This window comes from Mytilus galloprovincialis, chromosome 7 (genome assembly GCF_965363235.1).
Source record: "Mytilus galloprovincialis chromosome 7, xbMytGall1.hap1.1, whole genome shotgun sequence".
Lineage (NCBI taxonomy): Eukaryota > Metazoa > Mollusca > Bivalvia > Mytilida > Mytilidae > Mytilus > Mytilus galloprovincialis.
The window spans coordinates 24,670,297-24,686,270 of NC_134844.1; the positions used below are offsets into that span (position 1 = coordinate 24,670,297).

At 30.6% G+C, this 15,974-nt stretch overlaps 1 protein-coding gene across 1 annotated transcript; it reads left to right on the forward strand.

The window, feature by feature from the left end:
- The first annotated feature begins 872 nt into the window (after positions 1–872).
- Positions 873–3,007, forward strand: LOC143081581 (uncharacterized). The gene is made up of 2 exons (XM_076257377.1): positions 873–1,480; positions 1,817–3,007. The coding sequence occupies exons 1-2, from the start codon at positions 1,225–1,227 to the stop codon at positions 2,968–2,970; spliced, it is 1,410 nt and encodes a 469-aa protein (XP_076113492.1). The 5' UTR covers positions 873–1,224; the 3' UTR covers positions 2,971–3,007.
- Positions 3,008–15,974: the final 12,967 nt, after the last annotated feature.

A 15,974-nucleotide genomic window follows, 5' to 3' on the forward strand; every position in this document is an offset into this window, starting at 1 on the left:
TCAGATTTTTAATATCCTTTTTTGCTCTTTTGATTCCTTTATTAATCCCTTATTAATAAATATTAGTGTCATGAAAAGCTTGATATTTTGAAATCAAGTAGCGAACTTCCTTAACCTAACTTCCATATTGCTCACTCATAATTGATGCAATTGTTTTAGTATTCTGTGTTAAAAATTTATACCTATTATTGTCATTTTCCCATACGTTAGTATTATATAAAAGAAGGAACAAAACTCCTGCTTGGGGAAAGAACCTTTTAACTTTCTAGTCTTACAATTAATATAAAGATAATCAGTCATGGTATGATTGCCAATAAGACAGGAATCCAGCAGTTTAAATGACGTGGATGCAAGCATAACAGGAAAATTGTGAAACAAAGAAAACGTATAGTTAACAATTTTATTGAATATCAATTATGTGGTCATTGTAACAAATTTCCTGTTTACAAAACTTTGAATACTTCGAAAAACTTCAGATTTTCTTATCCCAGGAATAGATTACCTTAGCTGTATTTGGCACATCTTTTTGGAAGTTTGGATCCTCAATGCTCTTCAACTTTGTACTTGTTTGGCTTTAGAACTATTTTGATATGAGCGTCACTGATGAGTCTTATGTAGACGAAACGCGTGTCTGGCGTACTACATTATAATCCTGGTACCTTTGGTAACTAATTATCTTCATGACGATTATCTTGTAATAGAACCAGACTTCGAATTCTGTTCGAGACGTGCCTTATCTCAAGTTTTTGGTGGGGTTCGTGTTGCCTATTCTTTCGTTTTCTATGTTGTGTCATGTGTACTGTTATTTGTCTGTCTTTTTCATTTTGGCCATGGCGTTGTCAGTTTTTTTTTTTCGATTTATGAGTCTCTGGTATCTTTCGCCCCTCTTTAAAAGACTCATCGGTGACGCGCAAATATAAAAGTTAAAAAGAACAGGAATTTTTGCGACTCATTAATTTTAAAATCACACTGATGTCTTTGAGAACAAATACTGCTCATTTCCGATTTTAACAGGTTTGAAGTGTAAATTTTCATTCATTCATTATATATCTATTAGCGAAAATACAAATATGGTTATGTTAATATAACTTTGCGTCGAAAGTGTTATCGGGTTTATCACACCCACTTGAACTGGTATTATGTAGTTCTCTCACTTTTCACACCATTTTTGTATAAATAAGCAAAGAAAAAATTACAATATACATTCACAATTTGCTTTTAAGAATGTCTTCTGAATCAAATCTAAATACTTCAATGCATTACTTTGTAAATATAGTCTTTCCACTTGTCGGAATGGTATTCAATAGCATATTCCTGTGGATCTCAACAAAAAGTTCAGAGCGTCGCAGTTTAACAGATTCTACAATGATATCAGCTTCAATAACGACTTTTATAAAAGGTCTCAGCTTTTTCGTCAATGGTCTTCTAAGTAACAGTTTTGGATCACAACCAATATATGTTCAGTTACATATTGCCTTTGGTAAGACAATAATCCTAAAGTTATCAATGTTAATTATTGTTCATTCAACTCAAAAGGACTAAACAACATTTAACTGTATCTATTTTGTTTAAATATTTAATTGATTCATTTGCAGATGTTTTAATCAAATTTTATATTAACGCAAATGTATTATTTTTTATTCAGGATTTTCAGATTTGAATTACGGATCGAAAAAAAATTATTTTCAAATTAAGGAAATATTTCAAGGTAAAATAAATCATTTTCTGTAGTGATATCAATTTAAATGTATAATATTAATTTTGATCAATAGAACATTTTTATGAACATGTGTTTACTTGAATCTTTTCATTTCAGAAACAATCAAATATTTCCTGGATGGCATGTTCATATTCAGCATTTTGATCCTGAATATAAATCGATATCATCTTCTCAGTAGAGTAAAATCACCAATGTATGCAACGAAAAGGACGTCCGTACAACTCCTTCTTCTGTCGTCAATAGCAATTGGAATCTTGTCTATTTGTTATGGAATCGTTGTGGAAAAGTCAGATTGGTCGGACCCTATCAGGAGTACCATACTTCTTGTCTTAAATGTTGTGGTCAAAGAGATACCTTTCCTAATTACAATTTTACTAACTTTGATAATGATAAGCCGTATACGTAATATCAATGGTAAACACACTGGTTATACAGACTTCTTGACAGGAATATCTCCTTCGCAGGGATATCCTCAAAGTTCTATTTTATTACGACAGCTTTTGATATCATTGCTTTTACAAATATGTTTCTTCATAATCCCTTGCTTCTGTTTGCTAACTTTGGAAGTTCTTGTTGTTCATTTTTCACAAAAGATAACAATTGTAGAAATCACCATGGTGACAGAAGTAGCTTGTTTGAACTTTACACCTTGTGCATTGGGAATACTTATCGAACCGAGAAGAGGGTTTTTAATGTCGTTTATTTGTAAGAAAAAATTTTCAAGTGAAGATCATGAAACTCAATCTGGTAATTTACACTTAGAAGATAAAACGGATAGTGTATTCGCATTAGCAAAGGACACAACAGATTATGGCAGGTCAGCCAGAGTTTCTACATCATCCTTTATATCATTAAAGAGTGCAGGATTGTCATCGAAATGTCCTAGTTTATTAACTATTCCAGAAGAGAAAAAGGAGGAAAGTGCATTTTCATTTTTACTGGACGAAAGTGAGGGAAGTTTTAAAAATGATAAAAAAGAAAGGAAGATTTCTAGAAGTTCATCCTTCAAATCATACAAACGCAAAGAAAGTCAAAAAGAAATGACAATTTTATACAACATTTTAGACACAAGTGTATCAAAGTCTGCATCACAGTTGTCATGTATAAAACAAGGAGCTAAAGGTGATGTTGTATCCGGGAATCAACGTCGAAAAAGATCGATGTCAACTGTGTCAATACGACGATCATCAATTTCAACAACATTATTTAAAAACGATTGTAATATAGAAGATGTCCTTTCTTTGATATGAAGATATTGAATGGTGTATGGTATTTTTATATAATTCCAATAAATTTTAAAAGAAATATCCTTCTTGTGTATGGTCTCAAAATGATTTGTCCTTTCGTTCTCGATGGTCTTTATTCCAGAAGTACCTGTAGTGCGAACAAGAATCGGTAATACACACATAATTGATTCCCAACCTTTCATTAATGATGTCAAAAAACTCCACATACTATTTTAATAAGCATATGCTAGGAATTAACACAAATTTAAAAAAAAGGTACATTAAACAATAGATAAAAAAAAATAATAAAAAAGGTTTAGATTTGATATGTCAACTAGGAATCAAAAGACGATGATGTGAACTAAATTCTACCGCACCATATCTGCAACAACGAGCAAGTCCCATACAGTGTAGTATCAAGAAAAGTCCTGACAGAATGCAAAACAATTAAAACATAGACAAAACACACCGTTCTTATGTTCATATTTTTATTAATTATATCGTGGTAAATTAAGAATCCACAAGAAGAAGTAAACATCTATTTTTCTCCTTGAAAACGTGTGTTGTTTTTTGCAAATAAATAACACTAATTGCCTTTTACTAAAATTTTATCCCTGAGATTATACAAGGTTGAATTGTATGTTCCTATAGTTATTGTTTATCTATTAATCGAGAGCCAAAAAGAGTAGGCTGGAGAGCAAAACAAACAGTCAAACGTAATCATTAGTTTGCATATATTATTTCTTAATGTTTGATTATCTTTGTAAACTTGGTTTTAATTACATATATTTTATTTTTCTATTGTAAGTATTCACAATTTGCATATTTAGGACTTGACACAGAGACAATTGTTTATAGGGGGCTATATGTTACCCTTAATGGTCATTTGTTCTTATTGTCTGTTGGTGGCTGTCGCAATGATGTACAACTCAGATCTCCTTTTGTTCGCTCATTTGGGCTTGATCATCACTTGGCATCTGTCGTTTTTCGTATTCAATTTTTAAATGTCTCCAAAACAAACCGATTCAACCAAAATTTCACATGACTGTTTTTAATATTTCAATATTTATGAATTGTATAACGATTTATCCATTAACCAACATTGGCGTTAAATTTTATCATAGTAAACAGAGGACACATGCAGGTAATGTTTTATTACTTTTGAAAGTCATAATATATAATAAAAAAAAATTTAAATTTAAATGTTTGAAATGTCCATATCTCTGCATACAAAAATATTAAAATATTAAAATCAAAATCAAAATCAAAATCAATCGTTATAAGAGTTATTTGCAACGAAGGATTTTTATGCCAATTCTTGTAATGTTGCATATTAATTAAAGAGCTTCTGTAGATAGTGAAAGACTGTATACAGCACAAACTATCGGCATAAAAGATTGTTAAATACTATTATGACTAAAACTATTAGAAACGAACATGGGTTTTGACTATGATACAACCATAGACATCCCAAAAACATGTGTTTGCCCAGGACAATAGCATATCAATTTACCCTGTTTTGAAATACCTTTTATGCGTTCATAAAAACAATGGCGGACAAGGAAGATGTTTGCAAATATCTTACACAATGACAGGGGAAATTGTTAACAACAATATACAAAAACAAAACAAAACTAAACGAAAAACAGACATTTACGTTATAATATTCAAGCATTAAAGTTTGAATCTGTTTGGGAGCTTTGTGGTGGTCAACGTATTGCCGTGATACAATGAAAATGTATGTATCTTGCCAGAAATTCAAACAATGTTTGCACTTTATTAAGTCCTTGATAAAAAGTTGACAACAATGCTTTATTACAACTCGTTTCTAGCTTTGATATTATCCAAATAAGCCAATAGCTACCACCTCATACTGACATTAGTCTTAATACCATGATTCCATGATCGACATTGAAAAGGGATATTTAATTATTTACAATAATCGAATCTCAGATTGCACCGAGGTGTTGTATTCATCCCGTATTGAAGTGACTGCTCTTAAATTACGAATTTGACCGTTTTTTTTTCAATTCTATTTAAAAGGTGATCAAGACATAATGGATACGGTAAACAGCAAAACCCGATCAACAGCAGAACATGTAAAAATGTAAGACAACTGAAACCATTTATCAACTCCTATATAATTAATATCTTTCAATGACTTTTGTGACAAATTTATAAATTTTGACCTTTATTTGGAATTACACCAATATTAGTAATGAATAATATCAACATAACTATTAACGTCACAATTCAGTATTTCTTCAAGGTCTGACTGGTAGTTACTAGTAGTTGATGTTTATGATAAGTAAACAACACCTGGAACTCATATTTTCGTAACACTTAATCGTTATTATTAGAAGAAAGAAATCTGAAATTGAAAATTCCTCCAGAAGTAACTAAACAACACATACATTTACAAAGTGAGTAGCGCATGAGTTTATCATGAGAGATTTTTCGGTTATTATTGTAATTACAATTGGACATGAATTTTGTTATAAAAAAAAGAACAGATTTTTGCCACATGTTTTCAATTCGTATTGATGTAGATTTATTGTCAATGTCTTGTCAAACCCATGGTTGTTTGACGCCAGAAGAGAGAAATTAACGAATTTATTTCACATGTGTCACACTTTTTTTGAAATATTCAGTATCTCTTTTATTTAAAATCATAACCAACAATGTTGGTAAATAACAAAATGAATTTTTTGACCGATACAAAACGGGACTATCAGTTGCTGATGTGGTCCCAAGGAATATATTTTAAGGTAACATGGTCGATGTATTTGTTGAATTAGTAAACATGTCTACCAAACATACTTTTGTGAAAAAGACTTAATACATTTGGTGCGTCCAAAGCTATATTCTTTATTTACCATCATCGGGAACTCTTAAACTAAAATTGTTTTAGAAATCGATTTAATAACGAAATATTTTTAGACAGACCTCATATCTATTAAGAAATTAAATAAAATATCTTTGTGGTGAGATCACTGGAATACGAAAACCAGTTGAATTTAAATGGTGGCGTGACTATCCTCCATCTAATGAGCTGGCAACCGTCTTTTAACATCATTTTTAAAAAAACTCTTAAACACACGTACATGCATATCAAAACTTTTATTGTAAATATACTATCTGCAGTTTTTCATGTACAATAGAGAATATATTATACTCATGCATCCAACCATGGCGACCAAAAGAAAAAAAGTAAGAAATAACAAAAAACGAACTGCTAGCAATATTCAACCCGGAAAGTTAAAAAATATTGCAAAATCAAAGCTCAAACACATCAGTCAAATGAAAAACAACTATCAATTTCATGACTTTGTACACGCATTTTTTCATGTAGAAAATGTTGGATGAAACCTGGTTGAAAAGCTAATTAAACCTCTCAATTCACCTGGGTTTGATACGCAAAAGGTCAAAGTAATAAAATAATAATATATACCCATGTAGCGACGCATCAAGGTTACGATGTTACTTCTAACGTCACACTAAGATACGTTTCAACTCCTTGGAAATAGCTCGAACACAATTCCAACAAACACATAATGTTTCTATAGGACATTAACCTTATGACTTTGTGCTCCTTGTTTTTCATTTATCTTTTTTGGGTTTTTTTTTATACCAAAATTCTGAACATGGAGTTTGCCATTTTCGCTTACATTACTTTTTATTGGTAGTTTTGAGAATATTATATCTTTCCTGTTATAATTACTTATAAACAATTAGTTTTTTCCCCGCTGATCAAAAACAAGGATGCATTATAAACATTTACAACACTAAACATCTAGGGATGGGGGTACATTGTACAGATAAAACTTAGATATATAAAAGGTCGATCGTCATCTCATTCTTCTGGAAATTTAATCAGAACTGTCATCGTATCTCTGTAATTATTTATTATAAGAACTCACCTAAATATTCATTAATAAACATATACATTCTGCCTTTTCGACATTGTAAATTCTTTTGTAAGTTTTGATTTTTGAGAGTTTGCTGATTTCTTATACATATCTTTGATTAACTGGGTTCTCCATGACGTTTTATTTTATCAATATTTTTATAGTATTTCTACTTCCTGAGAGATTTTGATATGATTATCTTTATCCATTGTTAGAAGCAATAAATAATAGCTTCTTGATTATTATATATTGACTGAATTTTATTTAATACAAAATTTTAAAATCTTGCGACTTCTTACTTTTTGGTATCCGGCTTGTGCCACCAAAATGGTTTTTTTTCTGCTTTTGGCAAAAAAAGCAGATTGATTGCTGTTAAATTCCCTAAAACTCTCTGTAACAATTCAATTGATGTATTTGAAAACAGAAGACATTGTATATACTTACTTAAAAGTACATTTATATATATAGTAATCATGTTAGCATTTTAAAGAATTGATAGATCAACATAGAATTATTTTAGAAAAATATCAAAATGTCTATAAAGGTATTAACATCATATTATTACTTCTACGCAATTTTGGGATTGTTTTCCATTGAACGTTTACGGATATGTTTCAACTGCGGATACCAAAATCCGGTCTACCTTTGTCTCTAATAAGACTTACTGAATACGACCTATCATCGGTTTGTACTTGCACGAGCAACACGGGTTCCACATTTGAAGAAAGATCTGCTTTAACTTCTTGTGCACCTGAGATGACCCCGGTGTTTGATGGGGTTCGTGTTGCTCAGTCTTTAGTTTTTATATGTTGTCCTTTGTATACTTGTTTTTGTTTTTGTTTTTTTTTTTTTCCTTTTTTTTCTTTTTTTTCCCATGTGTTGTCAGTTTATTTTAGACTTATGAAATTTTATGTACCTTTTATTATATTTCACTTTTCTTCTACGTAGATTTGGAACGTCCGATCCATTTCAAGAACATCCGTGGTATTATTCAACCTTTGCGTAGATGAAATTGACTTAAATAACTTTCACACAAAACAACTTCTACGAAATCAATTATCACATTGCTGTTTAAAATTGTTGTTGAAATAAAATTTAGTTAAAGTATTCCTATTGTTTGAATAATGTACATCCATTTTCATTATCCGGGATATTTCTGGGTTAGTTTTGTTTTACTATTTCTAGGTATATTATTTAACAGCATATTTCTGTGGATCTCAACAAAAAGTCCAACACGTCGCAAGTTGACTGATTTTACCATTAGTGTCGCTTGTACAGCAAGTACGCTTAAGGGCTTCAGTCTCCTTGTAAACTTTTTAGTTGGACAACATGAAGATACGACGAGCAACAAAGATGTCTTCAACGGCACGGGTAAGCATAAATTCATTCATGTTTGTTCAAAAACCTGTGTCATACAAACACTAAATTTGAATCAGTTAAAGTAAAAGTCAATACTCACATGATATTATTTAAGATTGTTAATGACTCATTAATAATTGTTCAACAATTTAAGGAGAAGCAAAGTCATATATGGAAATACAATGATAAAACACATACGTATACGGAACGAACATAGAGAGGTTTTATTCACTTATGATCTTCAAAAAGAACAATTGCTTTCATATTCACTGCGCAATGATTTGATTTAGGTTTTAACGTTATCTTTAGGCATTAACAGAGTGTCAATATTTTATTATTATTTTTTTTTTACTATTAGTATGCAAGAAAAAGTAAAATCATGGATATTAAAGTTTACTTCATATTATTTAACAATGACAACATTTCTTAATTAGAAGTTACATATGGATCGTTCAGAAAAACCCAAACAAATATGAACAATTTAAATGAAAAAAAGATCAAATAAGGAAGAACTTTCAGCTTTCTGCTAGAATTTATAGTGTGTATATATCTATATAAACCTAAGTATTTATTTCATTATTTCAGATACAACGAACTTTTTTCTAGATGGCATGTACACCTGGAGTGTGTTGATACTAAACATATTTCGTTACAAACTTCTGGGAAAGCTCAATTCTTCTCAAAATCAAACCTGTCATAAGAAAACCTCCAAAAAGTGCATTTTATTCTTAACGTTAGTTTTATTTCTTATTTCTGCTGGATATGCTGTAAATCTACAGTTTAACAATTCTAGTACGTCCAAAAACATTATAATTCATGTTTTAGATGTTCTTACAAAAGACGCCGCTTTTATGATATCAACTCTTTTAAACATTATAACAATCTTTGGTGTTTATAAAGTACGTAGTGGGCGAATCAATTCTATCAGACCTTCTTCTAGACCCTCGGCGTGGCATGATGCCCAAAGAAGTTCTATTTTACTTCGACAATTTATGTTAGCATTGATTTTTCAAATTGTTTTTTACGTTATTCCGTGCATTTTACTCCACGTATCTCAATTCATTACGCAAAAAGAATTGCATTACATTGTAGAAATGACGCTTGTCCTGTTAACGCCCTGCGCATTCGGAATACTAGCTAAACCAAGAAGAGGCTTCCTTCTAGAATTTCTTTGTTTGAGAAAATCTTCAGAACACGATATACCTAAATTGACTGCTGAAAGAAATACTCCACAGAGAAGAACAGAATCAACAATACAGCGCGATAACAGAACGAAAACTGTCCCTGATTCATCAATTAACTTTTGCCATTCCAATGAATTACCAATGAATGTGACCAGCATTATGACAGATACTAAAATACAGGAAAAAGATATTAAAACAGATTTTGAAAAACATTCTCCAAGTAGGCAGTACTTTACTGATTTGACCATTAAAAATGGTACCCCAAAGACATATTCTATACAACGTTACATCAAACCGAAAAAATCAACCGAAATGAGCAACATCAGTTGTGAATCCGATACAAGCGTCTTTGGTTCGTTTTCAGATATTTGCAGCACTATACAGAGACCAATTTCAAGACAGGGGAGGCAAGAATGTTTCATAGAAATCAATCAGCAAACGGGACGATCCATTTCGACTATTATACAACGCAAAACAACAATAACAACGTTGTTGCAAAGAGATACATCCGTTTCGGATGTACTTTCGATAATGTGAACAGGTTTAAATGCTTTACTGTTTTTTGAAACAACATATGTTTTGTTTTATATATTTGTGTATGTTTTATTTTAACTGAAATAAACTTAAAATTTTCAAGTTCATCAGCAGTTGTACATTAAAATAATAAGTAATTAATTCAATGTTGATTTAAAAGAGTAGACGAAGGGCGAAGAAAGTAAAATCACAAAAAAAACTGAGCTCTGAGAAAAATCAAAAAGGAAAGCCCCGAAAGATATATTCCAAAGGGATATAAAAACTTGTAAAATGTAAAACAAACTACAATAGCATGACAAAAAAAAACAAAATCCGAAAAAAGACAAAAAGACAAACGACTGTAAAAAAATAAGCATAAAGAGCTTTAGACTGAACACAAAAAATAAATTCTTTTGACACAATAATAATAAAATAATTTGGATTATCAAGTTTGAATCATTCAAACATATAGAATGAACTTTGAGTATAGCAAAAATATTATTGGTATACCAATGGATACTTATATTGGTCTCTCCTATTAGTCACATTGTTCTTATGCATTTCTCAGGGTGATTTGTTACAAATATACACATTTGAATACAAGTAGATAAACATGAAAGTAAGCTAGAATGAGTAAGAATCGGGATGATGTCGATAACTAAAAGCAAAATTACAAAAATACCGGACTTCAAGGAATATATAAAAAGATAAGTCCTTTGAAAAATTTCAAATTCCCTTGCTCAAATACATTTAAACACCTAATGAACTTTAAACCACTGTCATATTCCTGACTTGGTACAGGCAAAAGGTGGATTAAACTTAGTTTTATAGCTAGCTAAAGCTCTCACTTGTATGACAGTCGCAGTAGATAAAATTATAGAAATCGTCTTTAACAAATTGAAAGATGTAAAATATATTTAGCTCTACCATGAACCTGCTATATTACAAGCAACAAACCGCAAAATATATATGTAGAAACGTCTTCATTTTTCCAAGAGACATTCATGATATCTTTAGCAGATTCGATATCAATATATTTTTTATCCAAAAGACCTTTATACACTTACTTACTCACTCACAAACTTACTTGCTTAATTCATATTAACTTACTTTCTTACTTACATACTTACTTACTTACTTACTTACTTACTTACTTACTTACATATTTACTTACTTTTGCTTTCTTACTTTCATTTTTTTTTATCTAAGTGTATAATTTTGTTGTGCTTGGGCAAAAAATAGTGATGACTTACAATGACAGTTCTTAAGCTAGATTGTTCTGACATAACTCTTTCTAAAACAATCCCAATTATCTAACTCCATGAAGATATTCTTCGTTCTAACCCGGTAGAATGCATAGTTTTGATATTTTCCTAAATGGGAAAATGGAAATATTTTTTTTTATTTCTTCCATATGAACCCTCGTAGATTTTTAAGGGTTCGGATGAAATATCCGAATTAAAAAATGTAACGTTTGAATATTTCAATAATATACTTTGGGTGTTTTTTTAGTTGTTTTAGAAGTTATATCTGCCTTTAGAAATTATTCATCAAAATAAACTGCACATCAAACGATTTTAACATAATTGTATACGCTAAAACTTGTAACGTTTTGCAATGTTAATATATTATGTTTGCATGTGAATATACTTATTTATACAAAATCCCATTCATTTAAACAAAAAACACTATTCAATATGGAATAAACTGAATTATTAAAAATGACAATACATTATGTGTACATATTAGAAATAAGACTGGGTGGTGTTTAAGAAACAAAGGTTAACTTTCTGTTGTTTTGTAAGAATAAATCACCACATTTAACACATATTTTTAACATGACCGGAAAAGGCTTTAAGTTGATATATTACCAATGCAATTTTTTATTCTTTGCTATTAATGATCTATCCTTCAATTTCACGCTGTAAACAATACAACAGAGAGGGAAAAGTTATCTTGTTCCTTTGCATGTTTATTCAAGCACTCAAATTTACCAGTACATTTTAAACGAGTAAGCAGAATACTCTTAATTAAAAAAATCTTGTTTAAATGTTTTTTTTCCCAAATAGTATATAAAATGATCTTAATATTCAACAGCAGTTTTTATGTTTGTTATTCAAAACATAATTGTTTAGTGCATGTCAGAGACTGCTTATCATAAGCAGCTCCACTACAAAAGTTGCAGAATGTACATATACTTCAATTAATCTTCATCTGATGAGTGTGTAGTTTTCCATTTTTCTAGGGATCATTATATATTAGAGCTAGCACATGCTTTTTGGTTTCTTGTGTATCTTGTACAGACAGAGTGGGGTGGTTTTTTTTTCAATTCATACCAAACATATTTAACTTGTTATGCCATTTTACTTTCATCGCAATACTAACATTTTTGTAATTCACTTTTCTGTACATATCCTTTGAGACTTTCTTAGATTTAAAGAAAAAAAAACATATTGAAAGTCACAAATGCTTGAAACCTTTTCTCTTTCACATCTTCATTGATAGATTCTGACATGTGAACAATTCAATAATTATGTAAAATGACAGAAAGAAGTAATTGTTTGTTTTTTACATTACAATAAAATCTTAGCAACGATTAACTTTGACATATTCGAGTTTCTGTTGATGATGACAAAGCTACATGGCATATGCGATTATCACCAATCAGCATTTGATCTGTCTTTTTGATTTGGTGTCTCTGTTCAACATTTCCTACGTCATGATATAATCAAACATTCCAAAGCACCAGAGATTAACCACTTTTTTTATTAATTTTATGGTTTCTTAGTCTTTTATCAATATTATGTTTCTTCGTCGTTTTTCGATATATTTTTTTATGTTTTTTATGGATTTGTCAGTTTTAACTTCGACTTTTTATTTTGAACATTCCTTTGTATTATTAAGGTGGTACCCAAAACTTTCACTAAAATTAATTTGGCTCGTTCAATTTTCATAAAATTTTGTCAAATTATTTACTTTGACACTTTAACAAAAATATAAAAATTTAAAATTTTTTGAACCAACCGTTTTGCCAGAAAAATTACACTGGTTATATAGCAATTTGACAAACACCAATTTTAATCATTGAGAAGCTTAATATTCCTTTTACAACACAACGTAATTAAAACGTTTAGCTGACTTTACCGAGTTATCTCCCTGTAGTGTTAGGTACCACCTTAATCTGATGGCAGATATATAACTTCCTTTTTGTATTTGTTGATTATGTGGTATCATTGTTCTCATTGCGATTGGAGACTAATTTTAAGCCAAGAATGCGAACAGCATTTCGTATTTCATTGACGAAGGTACGATGTCATATAATGAAGGATAAGATTCAAAACGAATTATGTTTATGAACAAGATAAAGGATAAATAATTATAGTGTGACATTCGGAAATGTTAAAGGGTCATCCTGTTTTGTATTAAATTTAACCTTCACCGATAAATTATGACCATCAGTCATCAATTTTGTATTGAAATGAAATATCATTGATATGGTCATAATTATAAACACACTGTCTACAAGATTCTAAGTTTTTTCATCCTCAGAAAGAGATTACATTAGCTGTATTTAGCAAAACTTTTAGGAATGTTTGGACCTTAATGCTCTCCAACTTCGTACTTTGTATCTAATTTCAATTCTGGCATTCAAAATGAGTTTATTCATCTGCCTGTGTTCGAGCAACAATCTAAGTATGTGTGGAAACGCCAAAGGTTCAATGCATCCAAGTTTCCTCTATTCTATCATAAATAACTGCTTATTGTAAATTATATACATTAACATCAAGAGGCACTGTGAAGCATTTATAAAACAAAGAAAAATAACTGTCATATATGTATAGTCGTTTAGAGTAAAACTCTTGGTTTATTGTTATTCCATTGTTTCTATTTTATTGTCATCCTCCATCTAGACGATTTTTAATTTCACCTGGAAATGGGATCTACATTTCCCCACGCCTTCGGTATTCAAATAAACTCATCAAAGATACCAGGATGCAGCTGCTATTCAGATTTAATAAGACGTCAACAGTGTCTGGCCAGAAAATTGCTGAGTCAAGGTTATGTCAAAGAACGTCTCGTCCTTTTTCTAAAAATATTCATGGAAAGTTACCAACAATTGATTAATTTCCCATATCAACTTGACAAACAATACTGGAAGGTCTTGAAGTATAGATTATGGGTACTGACGTTGGTGTTTTTCTGAATAACGTATTAAAAATTGATTGGTTTGTCCTTGTATATTTTCAACCTTAACTGTTTAGTACATTTTTTATTATATACAAATGACGGGAATCGGTACTGAAACGACCCGCCATTGTGTTACTGTGTTAATTTTTAATTATTGTCTGTCATTTTTGCTTCTGTGTTTTGTCTATATGCCATTTTGTGCTTTTTTCTTGGTACAGTTAGGTTTTTTTTCATATCGATCAGATTAAGATGATATTACAATGATGATTGGTGTATCCTAATTTTTGACGTTTTACCTATTATGTGTGTTTTTTGCTCACACATTGTCGTTAATATCATTGAATTCAATGCGACTGTCAAACTATGGTTTTGATTTAGCCTTTTATAAAGAACTTTTCCGTTTGAAATTTCCCTTTAAGCTGAGTACTTTTGATATTCTTGTTTTTTTCTATCAAACTTTTAACAAAACATTTTGTCATTGGTCTTGCTAAAATATGAGCAATGTTAATAACTCTGATTTATTCTGGGTGTATCTATGTGTTTTATATTCGAACATTCAAGATTTAGCTCATAGCAGAAGTTCATTGTAATCTTGAACTTTCTTTTTTATGGCGAAAGAAAATGATGATCTTTCCATTTTGTTGGTTGATTTAACGTTTTTGTTTATTTGTAAATAAATGCAATTTTGTTGAATCGTTGGTGTCTCTCCTTTGTGTTATGCCTTACTGGATTACTCGAAACAATTACGAGCATCACTGAAGAGACATGTATTGTCGAAATGCGCATCTGGTGCAAGAAAATTGGTACCGTTAATGTTATTACTACCACTGGGTCGATGCCTCTGCTGGTGGACTGTTAGTCCCCGAGGGTATCACCAGCCCAGTAGCCAGTACATCGGTATTGGCATGAAAATACGGATTTGTTTGTGTTCTTAAAATTTGCTGTTACAAAATGTTAGAAATAATTATAAATTAAGGAATGTATCTCCCTCATGCAAAGCTCTGATTCCTTTCACGGATTTTGCTATACTTTTTGGACCTTTTGGATTATAGCTCTTCATCTTTTATATAAGCTTTGAATTTCAAATATTTTGGCCACGAGCATCACTGAAGAGACATGTATTGTCGAAATGCGCATCTGGTGCAGGAAAATTGGTACCGTTAATGTTATTACAAACTCTTTGGTTTGAAAAGAAAGATTCAAAGCTCGACAAATTACAAAAAGAACATCAAATTCATTACAACTTTACTGATAATAAACTCATAATAGATACCAGGATTAAAATTTTATATTTACGCCAGACGCGCGTTTCGTCTACAAAAGACTCATCAGTGACGCTCGAATCAAAACATGTTTAAAGGGCCAAATAAAGTACGAGTTGAGTTGTTTTCTTTTGCAGCAGCCGTTTTGACGTTTATTTATATTTTATTGACAGAATCTGCTGTGCTGTATAGAAAATTGAACAAATAATACTCCAATTAAAAATTATGAGGTTTGGCATCTGTTTGGATGAGTGGTTTATGTTGAATGCAAGAGGTTTGCTGTAATCAATGTTAATGGGTTAACTATTGCTTTGAAAACAAGGTTCTATATAGAAATCAAAATTTATGATTTCAAATCAGTGGTGTATTAATATATGTGGGAAATTTAATTCTATTCAGAATTTTGACCTTAATGTCTATGAAAATTAGAAAAATATAAATAATCAAGCTAATCTTGGGACAATAACAAATGTAATTGAATATGCTTTAAAAATATGCCATGACCAAGACCACAACATCCTTGTTTTCTTTAAATTGTCGTTATCATGCCGACGTATACGGTCATCGTGGCCCATATTTAGTTTGTTTACAATTTACCATTCAAACATTGTTTG